This window comes from Eleutherodactylus coqui, chromosome 10 (assembly GCF_035609145.1).
Source record: "Eleutherodactylus coqui strain aEleCoq1 chromosome 10, aEleCoq1.hap1, whole genome shotgun sequence".
Lineage (NCBI taxonomy): Eukaryota > Metazoa > Chordata > Amphibia > Anura > Eleutherodactylidae > Eleutherodactylus > Eleutherodactylus coqui.
Genome location: NC_089846.1, coordinates 76,086,520 through 76,102,146, shown reverse-complemented (window position 1 = coordinate 76,102,146; position 15,627 = coordinate 76,086,520). Strand labels below are relative to the sequence as shown.

Genomic DNA, 15,627 nt, shown 5'->3' with positions numbered 1-15,627 from the left:
AGACACATATACCCCGGCACCTCCATGCTGCGGCATTCTGGGGCAGATACCTGTTATTGGTGTGTGACTTCTGGTTTATGACTGCTAATGTTCAAAGTACCCTCCTATGGTGTGAAATTGCTAATTTACCTGTTTATTCGGTAAAAAGTTTTTTACTAAAACGTATTGCCTCCGCCTGTCATCGCTGCGCCATCCTAAACCCGTGTTGTAGCACCACCCTCGACCGGCTACAAATGCACCATATACAGTAATCACAACTAAGTGAAGAACTGGATACGCCTACAGCAAACATTGGGCATCATAATGTCGACCTGGGCAATACCAATCCATAATCTGGCCACTTACAGGAGAAACCTCTGATGTGATGTCCTTTTAAAGACAGTGTTTAGTCCTTGTGTGCAGCGTGTGGGGTGACTGCATGCACAATCCCTCTCTGATGCAGAGTCTTGAGTGCCCCACAAACCCCTCCGGCTGCCTCTGGCACTGTAGGTACAAGGGGCTTTCTCTGTGTGGCACTCATGCCCCCAATGTGTCGGTCTCAGAGAATACCCTCTACATATCTGCTGTTCCTCAATGGCTGTCCCTGTACGCCCTGCCGCCTGTGTCAGACCAGCGCCAGAATGGTTAATGCCGATGGCTTTGTTCTCAGCCTCTGATTGGTGGAACAGATCGGGACTTTCGGCTGACGGGTTAATTACAATAATTATCCTGTACAAGTAAAAGCAGCGACTGTGAATATAGACCCATACTGATTTATTCCTTCCCTCACCCACTCTATCTATGTGTCTACCCGCTGCCCGACCCCACTCTCTTCCTGGACCCCGATTGGGGTTTATAACCCCCCTTTTAGCCCCCCCCCCCCTCCTTTCCGCATCCTATTGCTTGATATCCTGCTATTTCCTCCCATCTCCATTAGCAGCAGGTTACTTAAGCCAGCGGGCACCCAGCTGTGCCCGTCACCCCCTATGCAGTCTGCAGTGCCCCCATCTGTGCTCCCCATGGCTGTCTCTATCTCTCTCCCACTCTCTGCTGTAACAATGACAGGACAGGATCTGGGAGAGCAGCTTGTAATCCTCCCACATACCCCCGTCCATCAGCTGCCTCGTTCAGCTTCTGTGTGGGGAGGGGAGATGATCGTCCTGCCAGGCGGGTGCTAGACGGTGTAAGTACCGCCGGGCCCCTACCCCACAGGGCCCTCCTGGTAAAGAGCTGCATCCTTCTGCAAGGATATAGGATGCTAATTGCACAGTGATGTAATGACAGGAGATCTCAGGTCTATTAATGAACACTCCATTTCCTAACAGTCAGTAGCTTCTGTATAGTAGCGCCCCAGAGGGCCCTTGTACAGACGAGGGAAACACCAGCCACATCTTTAGGCCCGGCCGTACCTCCGCATGACTCCAGTTTCCTCTGGAATTGTACAGACATTTTTTCTGGCATGTTCCATCCAGAGTTGCCACGTTTGTCCCCCCAAAATACAGGCCAATGTAAAAGGGGGTGTGGTTAGGGGTGGGACTTATGACCACGTAAGTTCATGTGTTTGCGGAGATGGGAGAAATAGTTGTCGGTCAAACAAGCATTCCGTTGATGGCTATTGGAGCGGTATAGGCACCTTAAAGTGACCCTCTGATTTTGGGACACAGTTCTATTCCGCACTTCAGTGGGCAGGGTGTACATTACCTGCCGATGATCTCTGCCATCCATCTGTGATCCACTGGTTTTGGGCCCCATTTTTCAGCCATCCAATATGGCCAATGCAAATGTTCAGACTAACCTAATCCACATAGTGCATTGGTACTGTTAGACTATCAATGCATTATACCTGCTCCCTGATTGGCTAGAGCTGCTTATGTGATGAGCACTGGCCAATAAGACAGCAGTGCATTAGTGTATATTAGCTACATAAAAAATTGCAGAGTCCATCTTGGACAAGTGAAAACCAAGACCAGAACCGGTGGATCGGATCGGCGGTAGAAAAGAACAAGTGCAGGAAATACACCCCCACCCTCTACGGGTTTTGTGCTGAGACCAGAGGGTCACTTTAAATCCTGTAAATTGTGAGGTGCGGCCTCTGTGGATTAGATTGTTTTTCCAGCACATCCCACAGATACAGAATTCAACTGAGATTACACGAGTTCTAAAATCCATAATAGCAAAATGGGCCTCAGCTTGTGTGCAGTTTGTGCACATGTAGCAGTTTTCATCCCCTGCATTGCAAAGGGGGATGAAATCTGTGGCTGATAGCGGATACGTCATCCATCGATCATAGAGAGGATGGCCAGGCACTGAAGAGGGCCGCAAGGATAGTCCTGCTCCGCCTACTGGATTTACATACAGCGCGGGAAGGGTTAAACCAGATGCTTACAAAGTATGCAGGAACAAACGGTTGGCGCTATACTCTATAACTTAGCATTCCTTATCTGCCATTAGTTTCATCAGATCATTACTGACAGCTCCCCTGGAACATAAATACTTGATTTATACAATAGGTCATTTTCTGGTTCCACATTAATTGGTTCTTAAAGTCTTTACATTTACATGCACACCAAATGTCTGGAACTATTTGGGTTTCAGGTAACTCATGTGTATTTTACACTAAATAATCACCATTTTTTATATCTTATATGTCATTTACATTACATTTTTGACCCCACTAGGCTCTCTTCAGATTAGCATGGTGGTTGCCATTAACAAAAGAAGCAGCGCGGTTGTGGGGGATTCATCACACAACGGACACCAATAGCTCTATTCACGTCTGCGTTGGAGGTTCCACTCAGGACCGCTAGCACAGTCCCAGCCAGAAATTCCGCTTTTCTGTTTCTGCAATTGAATAGGAACCTGAACACAGATGTGAACACGGCCTAAAAATATTAGTTTCCAAAGTTCTGAAAACTTCTATATGCTCTAACATATCGGTATACTTTTCTAAGGACAGTTGTGATCAAAGGGTTAAATTGATGGTAAGGCCCTCTTCCAGGGATGGACCTGTAGGCACAGATGCCTGATAGGTGGTCCCAGCGATAACAATCATTCCTGTGCTTTTAAATGCAGACGGAGCGGCGGGAGATCTGTCCGTTTACACGATCCACCGTGCAGACACTGAAGCACAACAGAGGAGTGAAGGAATCCTCGTTGGTCGCTCAGTCGGGTAACGGTTACACTGAACGATAATCGTGCATGCAGGAAGCTGAACGTGTAAAAGGGCCCCAACGTAGGAGTCTTTGATTCTGGCCCTTACAGCACTGTGAATAGTTCAGCACGCTCCGCAGTACAGCACTGGGCGCCGGCATAGGGCTCCTTGTACAGCACTGGAGAAAGCCAGCGCTATAGAATAATGCCCCTTAATTACCGCCACACAAAGATAGGCTTTTCTTGTAAGGGTAGAGACAAACGGAGTGGCACCGACAGCAATGGTTCCACCCACGAAAACTCACGGATCACTGTGTAGTGGGCGAATCGTTTTGCATGTAAAATCGTTGTTTTCTGGCACAATCATATGGCCACCTATTAATCAATAAAAAAGCCAGCGTCCTCACACCAGTGTGGTTAGCATCTGCATCGCTACCGTACCATGCAGCGGTCAGCACGACTCCATGGGGCACATTTATTTAATGATTTACGCAACGTTTCTGAAAGTAAAACATTTTGGCGCACAACATTTACACCGACCAAGCCAATTTTTTTAAAGCTGGGCAGGGCTTAATGTCAGGGGCGTGGCCACTTATGGACAATGAGATACACTATGATTCAGTTTTCAGATGTGGTACATAGATGACCCGAAGATGGACCAAATACACCTCTAAATATACGTATGGCACTTCATGCCAGTGCCATCCTCACTTACAACAGCACATAAAACACCAGTTTAGGTAAATCTGCCCTGTGTGTTTCTACCCTTGGGGGCAATATATTAAAGCTGGCATTTCATATGCTGGTGTAATATAATCCCTCCTGGGGTAATATGCAGATGATGTATAAAGAGATACATGCTTCCTAATAGATTAGGGGCATCTTGGGCCATCTGTGCTCCGAAAACTAAATCTACACCAGCTATCAACTGGAACTTTCTATAGAATTGCCACCAGTTTGTGGCATAAATACATAGACATGTCAGGTCGGGGTAGCCACACCCGTCCCAAGTAGTCACTACTACATAAAAAAAAAGATACGACCGGTGTTACTTTTATACAAGTTATTTTTGTCCACCAAATTTTGTCACAAATTGCAGCCACTTTTGGGATAATAACTATCCCCTGGTGTTTCGGTGTAACATCGCACACTCCAGCTGGTGGTTGGCACATTTATTTGATGGCGCTCTTACCTCATCCTCATCGAGCATAAGAAGCTGGTTTCCAGAGATGACACAGTATCGTGGGTTCCAAGCTGGGCGGTCATACGGGGAGGTGACATAGGGCATCCGATGCATGGGAGGTCCTCGAGCATCTAAATGACAAGTAGGAAGAAAGGTACAAGATGTTACGTAACATGATGTAACGAGAGGAAGTCAGACAATGAAGGTGGCTGCCAGCAGGCGTCACTCTCTGGGTTACACATGGTGCGGATGGACTTGCCCCTATGTCTTCTCTTTGAGTAAACTTTATCTTGCCTACAAGACCTCCATTTTCTTCTATTTCCCAACCCTATCTGCTTATATCAATGTCCCGGAATGTTGTGTTTTCTCTGCTCACATGGTTACATTTTTTCTCCATCAGATAAACGTTTGCAACAGTGTTTTATCCCCCCATGTGTTGCACCCGCCTCCTATGCTCCTCCCAGCAGTGTTAGAGCCTCCATACACATTAGCCGTCTGAACCCACCAGTAGCGGCTGGGCTATGAGTACAGGGGCAGCTCAAGTGAAGGAAAGAAGGATCGGGCATATTGAATTTCAACGCCCAATGTTCCTTCTGTACCCCGGGAGATAAGCTGGCTAGTTGTGGCTTACCTCCTTAACAGACCCTCCAGCACCAGCGTTTGTATGCAGCAGGAGGAGGAGCTGATCCCGATACATACAGGGTGAGAGTCGGCTGTCTCTGGCAGCCAACACCCGCCAGCAACAGCGGTGATCAGTGCTCATGCTGACCACGACTATAAACCCTTTAAGCGCTGCTGTTAATTCTGACAGGGGAAATAAAATGCCCTGATCGTAGTTTGGGAGTTGCAAACAGCCGACCCGCGATGAGATTGGAAGGTGTCATTTACTTGCCATGGCAGCCTGGGGCTTTCAGAAGGCGCCCAGGGCTGCCAAGAATGAATCAAAATAGACTGTCTGTCAGATCACACTATAATGTATACTATGGTATTATATAATACTGTATGAGCAATCAAACGATCGCAAGTTCAAATCCACTATGGGGACTAAAAAAAAAAAATGAAAACATTTAAAAATAAAAACCTTTTCCCATATTTATAATAAAAAAATTAAATAAAACAAAAACAAAAGCATATTTGGTATCGCTGCACCCATAAAAGTCCAACCTATCAGAGTAACACATTATTAATCCTGCACAGTAAGGCCGCCTGCACACGGTGCTGGTCGGCGTCCGTGTGGAAGTCTTTTTGCTGTACTGCAGATGGTCCACACAGCGAGCTGTCAGACATGCGCAGTACTGTTTCCTGTTTTTTTTGTTTTTTTTTAATTACTGCTTTTCCCGCCTAGTGATGATGCGGAATCTGTGATCTTTCCATCGACTTCAATGGAAGCCGTTCGTGTGGAGTCTGCCCAGATTCGCAGCATGCTGTGATTTCTTCTCCGCTCATGGAGATAAAATCGCGATTTGCCATAGCATGATATGGACTGTATTTACTGCGGAATTCGCAGCCAGAGTTGCACTGTTTGGTCACCCCTTATTCACAAAAAAAATTAATAAAGAGTAATCAAAAAGTTGTATGTATTGCAAAATGGTACCGATGGAAATCACAGGATATCCCACGAAAACAACTATGTCAACGGAAAAATAAAAAAAATCATGGCGGATTTTAAAAGTAGTACAGCAAAAAGGAAAACCTAATTAAATTTGGTATTGTCGCAATCGTACTGACCCACGGAATAAAGTTATCACGCCAGTTTTGCTGCAGTGTGTACGCCATAAAAACAAGATCCCGGCAAAGATGATAAAATTGCATTATTTTTCCAATTTCACTCCACTTTCAATTTTTTGTATATTTTCAGTACATTCTATGGTACATTAAATAGTATCACTGAGACATACAACTCGTCCCGCACTAAACAAGCCAGCAAACAGCTATGTTGACGAAAAAATAAAATAGTTATGATTTTTTTGAAAGTGAAGAAGAGACAACGGATATAAAAAAAAGAAAGACCTATTAGTCTTAAAAAGAAAGATCTATTAGTGGGTCAACCACTCTAATCTTAAGGGGTTAGAGTGGTTGACCCACTAATAGATCAGTGGGGGTCTGTCGCCCGAGACCCCCAGGGATCAGCTCTTTTCCCGGGTTTGTCTTTGTGTACTGAGCTGTTTTGCTGCAGAAAGCAGACAGCTCCGTAGATTGTGCAGTGGTCCGGTTTGGTACTGTAGGCTGCATTCTACTAAAGTGAAAGGGACTCCAACGTGAATCCAGGCCACTGCACAATGTACAGAACTGATCGCCAGGGGCCCAGATTGAACATCAGTAATTCATGACCCTTTCTGAGGATAGCTCTTCAATACCTAGAAGTAGGATAACCTCTTTAAACATCTGAAGGAGTATGGGCAGCTGTGCAATACCATTAGGCCTCATGTGATGCAGAGTGTTAAGGCAGCAGAATACAGTCCTAAGCTCTCACTTACGAACTTAGGGTTGCAGGTTCAATCCCCATGTGGTTCAGGTAGCCAGCTCAAGGTTGATTCATCCTTCTGTGGTCAGTAAAATGAGTACCCACCTGAAAACGCTATGGAATAAGTTGGCGCTACACAAATAACAAGTCCCTTCCCTCCTACCATCTAGAAGTCGGGAACTGTGCCATATGATGTATTGAAAATTGTTTAAAAAAAACCTGAAGTGTAATAAAATGGGGAAAAATGCAATTTCGCCGTTGTTTTTTAAATTTCTGTTTGTTTGAGGTTCATATTATGGTACAAATAAGGCGTTTCCTTTGTTCTGCTGGTCAGAAGGATTACAGCGATTTTAATTTATACAGGTTTTTCTTTCTTAAAAGAAAAATAGCTTTCTGCCACCATATTCTGAGAACAGCAATTTTTTGTTTTTCTATCAATGGCTCTGCGTGGGGGCATATTTTTCGCAGGACCAGCTGTAATTTCTATTAGTACCATTTTTGGGTACATACAACTTTTTGCACACTTTTTATTCAATTTCTTTGGTAGAAGGGGTGACCAAAAAAAATGGTACTCTGGAATTTTGGGATTTCTTTTTTACTGCAACATATAAGTCTGAAATGAGAAATAAATCTTTATTACATATTTCAAGTAGTTTTGTTTCTACAGCTCCTGCATAGACTATGTGTTGCCATGGTAACAGACAACTTCCGTGTAGGGTGAAGGGACATTAGCCTTGCAATCAATCTCCTTTCTTTCATATGTCCCCTGCCTTGGTAATGTACATGTGGTAAATTTGTCAGCAGTAAAGGACAGATAGAAGGGATAGGAACGCAGCATCAGACTACACTTGGTTTTTTTGCTGTCTGTTACCATGGAGATGCATAATTCACCCAATGAGAGGCTGCAGCGTCATGTTTTTGGCGCTCGGGAGAGGAGAGGCTGCAGAATTACAACTCACCTGGAGAGCGAGTGGTGATTTTGCAGCCTCTCATTGGCTGTGGTGGTCATGTGATTTCTTGTGACATCATATTAGTACTGCAGCGCTGGATCTTGGCTGTGTTCGTTATTTTCATACAGGGGGTCCTATGGAAAAGGGGTCGTCTAGTACCTGGAGGACCCCTTTAAGCCACGTTACAAGGTTGCTTCATTTTAATGTTATATGTATTGACAGAGTTAAAAAATGTTTGTGAGCATTTATAGATTTTAAACCATTTTTCCTATGATGGTAACTGATGGTATATTGCTCGCTCCGATTGCTGTGACCCCTCACAATGGAACGGCTCCTAGCCATATTTACCTGGGCATTCTTGGCCCGTGCGGGGAGCCACCACATACAAGTCAGTGCAGCGGCTGCTCTGTGGCCAGCATACAACAGCGGAGGCTCGGGGACAGTTTTCCATCAGCTTATTCAGTATTTTCATGTACAATGCTGTTTAAGGCCGCCTGCACACGGGGTAAACTGTACTGTGGATCTCGCGCTCGTCACCGGCGCAGACAATCTGCTGCTCAATTTGCCCATAGATGAGGGTGGAGATTCCTTGGCTCCACACACACATGCAGATTCCAGAAAGATAACTCCCATTGAAGTCAATGGAAGCCATCTGATCGGCGGACCTTCCGTAAATGACATTCTGCAAAACGAAACAAAAAAAACCTGTACTGCGCATGATCGACTATGCACTAGCCAGGACATCCATAGTATAGAGAAAGAAAAGAGAGGTACATGGGGTCACTAACCAGGGGCAGACCCGGATTCTGTGTGGGATTCCGCGGCCCAAATCCAGCTGTGCCGTGTGCAGACTGCCTTAGTTCTAACCAGCCCTAATAGAGAAAGTGATTCCCCCACCCACTCATATAGACAGCCTATGATCGCCCCCTCCCCAACCACAGGCTTTCTCACAGGCTTTCTCTATGATCGGGCAGGGCGAGCAGGACTCACAGGCTTTCTCTATGATCAGGCAGGGCGAGCAGGACTCACAGGCTTTCTCTATGATCGGGCAGGGCGAGCAGGACTCACAGGCTTTCTCTATGAGCGGGCAGGGGGAGCAGGACTCACAGGCTTTCTCTATGAGCGGGTAGGGGGAGCAGGACTCACAGGCTCTCTCTATGATCGGGCAGGGGGAGCAGGACTCACAGGCTTTCTCTATGATCGGGCAGGGCGAGCAGGACTCACAGGCTTTCTCTATGATCGGGCAGGGCGAGCAGGACTCACAGGCTTTCTCTATGATCGGGCAGGGCGAGCAGGACTCACAGGCTTTCTCTATGATCGGGCAGGGCGAGCAGGACTCACAGGCTTTCTCTATGATCGGGCAGGGCGAGCAGGACTCACAGGCTTTCTCTATGATCGGGCAGGGCGAGCAGGACTCACAGGCTTTCTCTATGAGCGGGCAGGGCGAGCGGGACTCACAGGCTTTCTCTATGAGCGGGCAGGGCGAGCGGGACTCACAGGCTTTCTCTATGATCGGGCAGGGCGAGCGGGACTCACAGGCTTTCTCTATGATCGGGCAGGGCGAGCGGGACTCACAGGCTTTCTCTATGATCGGGCAGGGCGACCGGGACTCACAGGCTTTCTCTATGATCGGGCAGGGCGAGCAGGACTCACAGGCTTTCTCTATGATCGGGCAGGGCGAGCAGGACTCACAGGCTTTCTCTATGATCGGGCAGGGCGAGCAGGACTCACAGGCTTTCTCTATGATCGGGCAGGGCGAGCAGGACTCACAGGCTTTCTCTATGATCGGGCAGGGCGAGCAGGACTCACAGGCTTTCTCTATGATCGGGCAGGGCGAGCAGGACTCACAGGCTTTCTCTATGATCGGGCAGGGCGAGCAGGACTCACAGGCTTTCTCTATGATCGGGCAGGGCGAGCAGGACTCACAGGCTTTCTCTATGAGCGGGCAGGGCGAGCGGGACTCACAGGCTTTCTCTATGAGCGGGCAGGGCGAGCGGGACTCACAGGCTTTCTCTATGAGCGGGCAGGGCGAGCGGGACTCACAGGCTTTCTCTATGATCGGGCAGGGCGAGCGGGACTCACAGGCTTTCTCTATGATCGGGCAGGGCGAGCGGGACTCACAGGCTTTCTCTATGATCGGGCAGGGCGACCGGGACTCACAGGCTTTCTCTATGATCGGGCAGGGCGAGCAGGACTCACAGGCTTTCTCTATGATCGGGCAGGGCGAGCAGGACTCACAGGCTTTCTCTATGATCGGGCAGGGCGAGCAGGACTCACAGGCTTTCTCTATGATCGGGCAGTGCGAGCAGGACTCACAGGCTTTCTCTATGATCGGGCAGTGCGAGCAGGACTCACAGGCTTTCTCTATGATCGGGCAGGGCGAGCAAGACTCACAGGCTTTCTCTATGATCGGGCAGGGCGAGCAGGACTCACAGGCTTTCTCTATGATCGGGCAGGGCGAGCAGGACTCACAGGCTTTCTCTATGATCGGGCAGTGCGAGCAGGACTCACAGGCTTTCTCTATGATCGGGCAGGGCGAGCAGGACTCACAGGCTTTCTCTATGATCGGGCAGGGCGAGCAGGACTCACAGGCTTTCTCTATGATCGGGCAGGGCGAGCAGGACTCACAGGCTTTCTCTATGATCGGGCAGGGCGAGCAGGACTCACAGGCTTTCTCTATGATCGGGCAGGGCGAGCAAGACTCACAGGCTTTCTCTATGAGTGGGCGGGGGAAGCAGGACTCACAGGCTTTCTCTATGAATGGGTGGGGGGGAGAAGCACTCACAGGTTTTCTCTATGAATGGGTGGGGGAGCAGCACTCACAGGCTTTCTCCATGAGTGGGTGCGGGAGCGGGACTCACAGTCTTTCTCTATGAGTGGGTGCGGGGAGCAGGTCTCACAGGCTCTCTGTGTGGTTCCTGATAGGATTTAATAGAGAACGGAACTCTCCCTCTCCACCTCTATCCTTTGCTGGCCACAGATAGGAGACCTGATAGAACCGCTTTTGTCGTCAAACAAACGTATAAAAATGAGCAGCCGCACCGCATGACGATCAGTCTGCCATAATCAACACCAATTCTTTATTCAAATTAACAAATTTCCCCTCTAGTAAAGCATCGACAAACCCCGAGACTGATATAATAACACCCAGCACTTCACCGCAGACAATTATCACACCCAGCGCCAACCAAACCTGCATTCCTTACATAATGTGACCATCAGCTTGCTCGGACAGGACTGCACCTACAGAAATAATTACCAGTGCCAGATACTGCTCGGTCAATAAAACGAAATATAACATCGTCCCCGTCCTGTCAGTAATATGGAATATTGGATTTCACGATTCATTTCTTGTCACAAACAAGGAATAAAGGCACAGACATTTAAAACAATGTATTTTATTACCTTCCGCAGCCAGAAAAGTATAATTGAGTCCCCCCACCCATACCCTCCCCTAGTCCTGGCACCGAATTTTATCCCGAAACTAGAGGGTCGCATCCAGACATCCCCTTTACATATAGAAGGCCTTGAGACGCAAAGTAACTAATAAGGAAAAGGAAATTATACAAAGTACTAAATAGCTACCCAAGTCACATGTTTAGTAAAGGGAAATCTAATATGCCAAAATATAGTAGCCCCAGGCTGTCAGCCACCTTGGACTCCGCCCATCAATTAAGACACACCTAAAGTTACGAAAGCTTCCAAAATGTTTGTCTGCTGTTACAAAGAAAAGCTGAACATTGCATAGCAAATCGTATCTAGCGCATTATAGGGGCCTCTGCTATTCTCATGTCAGCGAGGCTGGCTGCATAGCTTCGTGGTGACAACTCTGCTGACTACAATGTCTTTGTTGGTACTCACAAAAATTAGTAATGCCCCCCCCCCCCCCACACACACACAACACTGGGAGCCAAATGTAACAGGAAACAGGGGTGAGCATAAAGAAAAGAAAGACATTTTTGGAGTCAGCGGGGCCGCAGCTGCGAAGCTATGCAGGCTGACCCGCTGACTAAAGGACATGGTCTTTTATAGAGTTGGCCCTGCTTGGGTCTCCTCCTCATTTTGCATAATGATCTTATATACAGATACAGTGTATTTTGTGTATTCATATGTTACAGCTGCCCTCTGGTTTCAGAACAACATTCTGCCCCGCAACGGGAGAATGGAGGGGGTATATTACCTGCATTTGATCTTGTCCTCCATCCCTTTGTTGCACCAGTTACCATCCCATTTTCAGGAGGCCAACTTGGCTGCTGCAATTTTTAGACTTGCAATGTACTTTACTTGCTCTGATTGGCCAGTGATGCTCATGTGATTAGTGCTGGCCAATCACAGAGCGGCTCTTAGTCTAGCTAGAAAATGCAAATAGCCATCTTGGCTGCCTGAAAAAAGGAATACAACAGAGGGATGGAGGCAAAGATCAAGTGCAGGTAATATACCTCTTCCACCCCCCAGTCCAGAATTTTGGCCCTAAGCCAGAGGATGGCTTTAATGTTCCCTTTAGCAGACCACCTCCCGTAGAGTAGCCCATAAGCAGAGGCCTACTGTACCTACAAGTAACCCCAGTGCTGACCAAATAATGGTCAATACAGAATGATGCTGGGTACATATCAATCACTAACCAGGAATACAATATAACGCAGACAGAACATCGGTACCACCCCAGTCACATGTTCTACAGTACCCCAAAATATCAAAAAACCCGTCTATGCTTTGGCTGAATATTGGTCAATTACCAGGGGAAACACAATGCTGAAAACCACTATAGAAACATGTTAGTTGACAGAAGGGAACATAGGCTGACACCAAACATATGGTGACCAATGACAAGAAATACAGAAGGATGCCAACCATATGGGAATCGTTAATGCCGTACGAACCGGACATGTAAGGGAAGAGAACTGGACAGCACAGACCAGAAATGATGCAACGAAATCAACGAAAAGAAGAATCGGTTTATTAGAAGACGGAAGAACATTGTATTACATAAGGAAACGTTCAATGCCTGGTGTGAAATGTGCAAAGATATATTACTTGTGTGTGCGCCTATAGCTATATCATAGGAAGAGGTTACATATGGATGGAAGGATACAAGGTAGATAGAAGATAGATAGATAGATAGATAGATAGATAGATAGATAGATAGATAGATAGATAGATAGATAGATAGATAGATAGATAGATAGATAGATAGATAGATATAGATAGAACACACAGACATGTCTTGGATGGCTTTTACAGAAAGGACAGGGTTAAAACAGGACCTTGCTTCCCCGTGTGGCTGTACATACGTGTGTGCCTATATGTATACTGGAAGAGAGAAGCAAACAGGATAGGAAAGAGGAATAAGAGAAAGGCGAGATGGCAACGAGGGGAAGGAGGGGGAGAAGGAAGGAGAAAGTGTGGGAAGATGGGGAGATGAGGGGGCTAGAGAGGAGGAAAAACATTATAATAGACAGGGGGATGAGAGGACTGCTGAAGGCTACGTGGGGGTACGGGAAGCTGGGGTTGATGGAAGGGGACAGAGACAGAAAACAGGGGGTTAAAAGTAGAATACAAAAAAAGGGCTTGCAATCGACACATCCGGAGTTAATAGGGAGACAGTACAATCGCTGGAGACATACTGGGGTGAGAGAGACAGCAGGATGTAAGGAGACATACAGGGGCGTCTCACCCTTGTCACCCTGAGAGAGCGCTCATTCTGCATTGTAAGAGACCGTCGTGTGATAAAAACTTCAACCTTATTCTGAAAACCCCTAAATATAGGAATTAAAGCAGCGACAGTTACCTAGCAACCGGCAGCGCTGACACAACCAACCACACACAGACACACAATGACACACACACTGCCATGTATGGGCCTGCCACTTCCTGCCGCACACACTGACAACGCTGGGTATACCGGCACACTGATAGCCCAGCCGAGGGAGCGCCGCACACATCTGCTCCCTCTTGCATCGTGGCCTCCATGGCCACAGGATCCATCATCTGCCTTATAGGGCAGTTTTTAGCCAATTGTCACGGGCTTTGCACAATTCTGAACTTAAAGGTGTTGTACAGGTTGAACGGACACTCGCGAATACCCTATAAAGGCACTCTGAGTCAACATAGAGGAATCCACACCTATCAGGAGGACCCAGCGGAGTCATGCATTACATGAGCAGCTCACGGATTGGAATGGACACCATGTAATACTTCACTTTCCCTGCGGAGGTGTTGCAGGAGAACTGAACACTTGTTGGCAGCTTACAGCTGATTGTTCTTAGGAGGAGAGCAACCTGTGATCAGTGGGGACCCCTCTTTTTAAAAAGCATTAAAGGGGTATTCCAGAACATTTTTTATTTTTGCTGTTGATGACCAACAGATCATCATTTGATAAATCGGCAGGGGCCAGTCACTCGGATCCTGTCGATCAACTGATTCCAGGGGCTGTTATCACTTAGGTCAGTGCAGGAGGCAGCAAGCGCTGACTACAGTGCAGTGGCCCGTGTCGGCACTGCAGCTTACAGGTTTTGAATACCTTTGTGGAATTCCACATGCCCAATCTGTTGTGGAAATGTCACAGAACTTCACAATGGATTTCATGCAATGCATAGGGTCAAATCTGCATCTAACACGTACAGATATTGCTGCGTATTCGCGGCTCTGCTATGTGTGATGTAGTTATTAAAATTAGCTGGCAGTAGAAATCCGACATTACAGCCTAGATTATACAGGTCTGCAACGCAGGAAAGACCTTCAGAACTGCAGCCAATCACAACATGGCACTTTACATTTGTATAATTAAAACAACACTCCAATAAAAAAAAGGAGTGCTACCCAGTTTCCGGGTCTCTTGTCAAGGAATGTTACAATCAATCCGGGCTTTGAGTGAAATGCTATTAGCTTACACATCCAGGTTCACCCAGAACTTCCCTCGTTTTGGTGGCTGTGGTTTTTTATGTATTTTAATTAACAGAAAACATGCTCTCTGCACCTTCCATTATCATGTACAAGTCCGTCCGTCAGCTCTGCGGCGCCAAGTAAATCTCTTCTGTCTATGAAACAACTCCCATAATTATGTATCTTCCCGGTACCTGCTGGTGTTCTCCGGGAGACCTCACCTCACCGGGAAATCTGCTACCAAGAGCTTCAGGGCCGGCTACACCAAGCAATTCATCGCTTGAACGAGCCAACGATGTCGGAGTTCACTCATTCGCTCGGGCAGTCTGTTTATCCGGGCAGATACAGCGTTGGCTCGTTCAAACAAGCAATCATTCACATTCGCTGTATAAGTGAGAACAACTGAACAATCCGTATTTAAACCGAATGATTAGTGAACGAGGCAACGATGATGTTTATGCCTGCATAAAATTAACGAATTAAAAGTCAACGATTTGTCTTTCGATCATTGGCCGAGTTTACACAGAACGATTATCATTCATTTTTGTTTGTTTGAAAGATTTTTTGAAATTGGTCAATCCAGGTGGAGCCATTCATTCTAGGAATTAGTGATGATCCCAGTAAAGCAACTCCATCTTCTGGGAATCAGTGATTCAGATTATCTACCTTTGGCCAAGTTGGTACCTTCAATCTTGGAGTCACTGATGTCAATAAGGTGACTCCATTATTGAAATTAATGATAGTCCTAGTAAGTTGGCTCCTTCGTTCTGGGACTCCCTGGGAATCATTGATTGTATTATCTCACATATTACCATTCATGTTATTTCTGTTTGGACATTTTATTGACCAAGGTGATCTAGTTATTCTGGGAATCAAAGATGATCCCAGTAAGGTGGGTCCTGGGAATCAGTGATTAGATTATGTCACATGTATTTCCATTCTGGTTATCTACCTTTGGTTTTTTTATCGAACAATGTGAACCTCTCATTCTGTGAATCCTCGATGGTTCCAGTAAGATG

The 15,627-nt window shown here is 46.7% G+C and overlaps 1 protein-coding gene across 1 annotated transcript in view; it reads right to left on the bottom strand.

Annotated features, from left to right (window-relative positions):
- SYNGAP1 (synaptic Ras GTPase activating protein 1) overlaps nucleotides 1-15,627 on the bottom strand; it is a 245,394-nt gene that overhangs the window by 166,527 nt on the left and 63,240 nt on the right. The window contains exon 2 of the mRNA XM_066581328.1: nucleotides 4,322-4,443. Coding sequence (XP_066437425.1) covers nucleotides 4,322-4,443 — 122 coding nt within the window. The remainder of the gene's footprint in view (nucleotides 1-4,321; nucleotides 4,444-15,627) is intronic.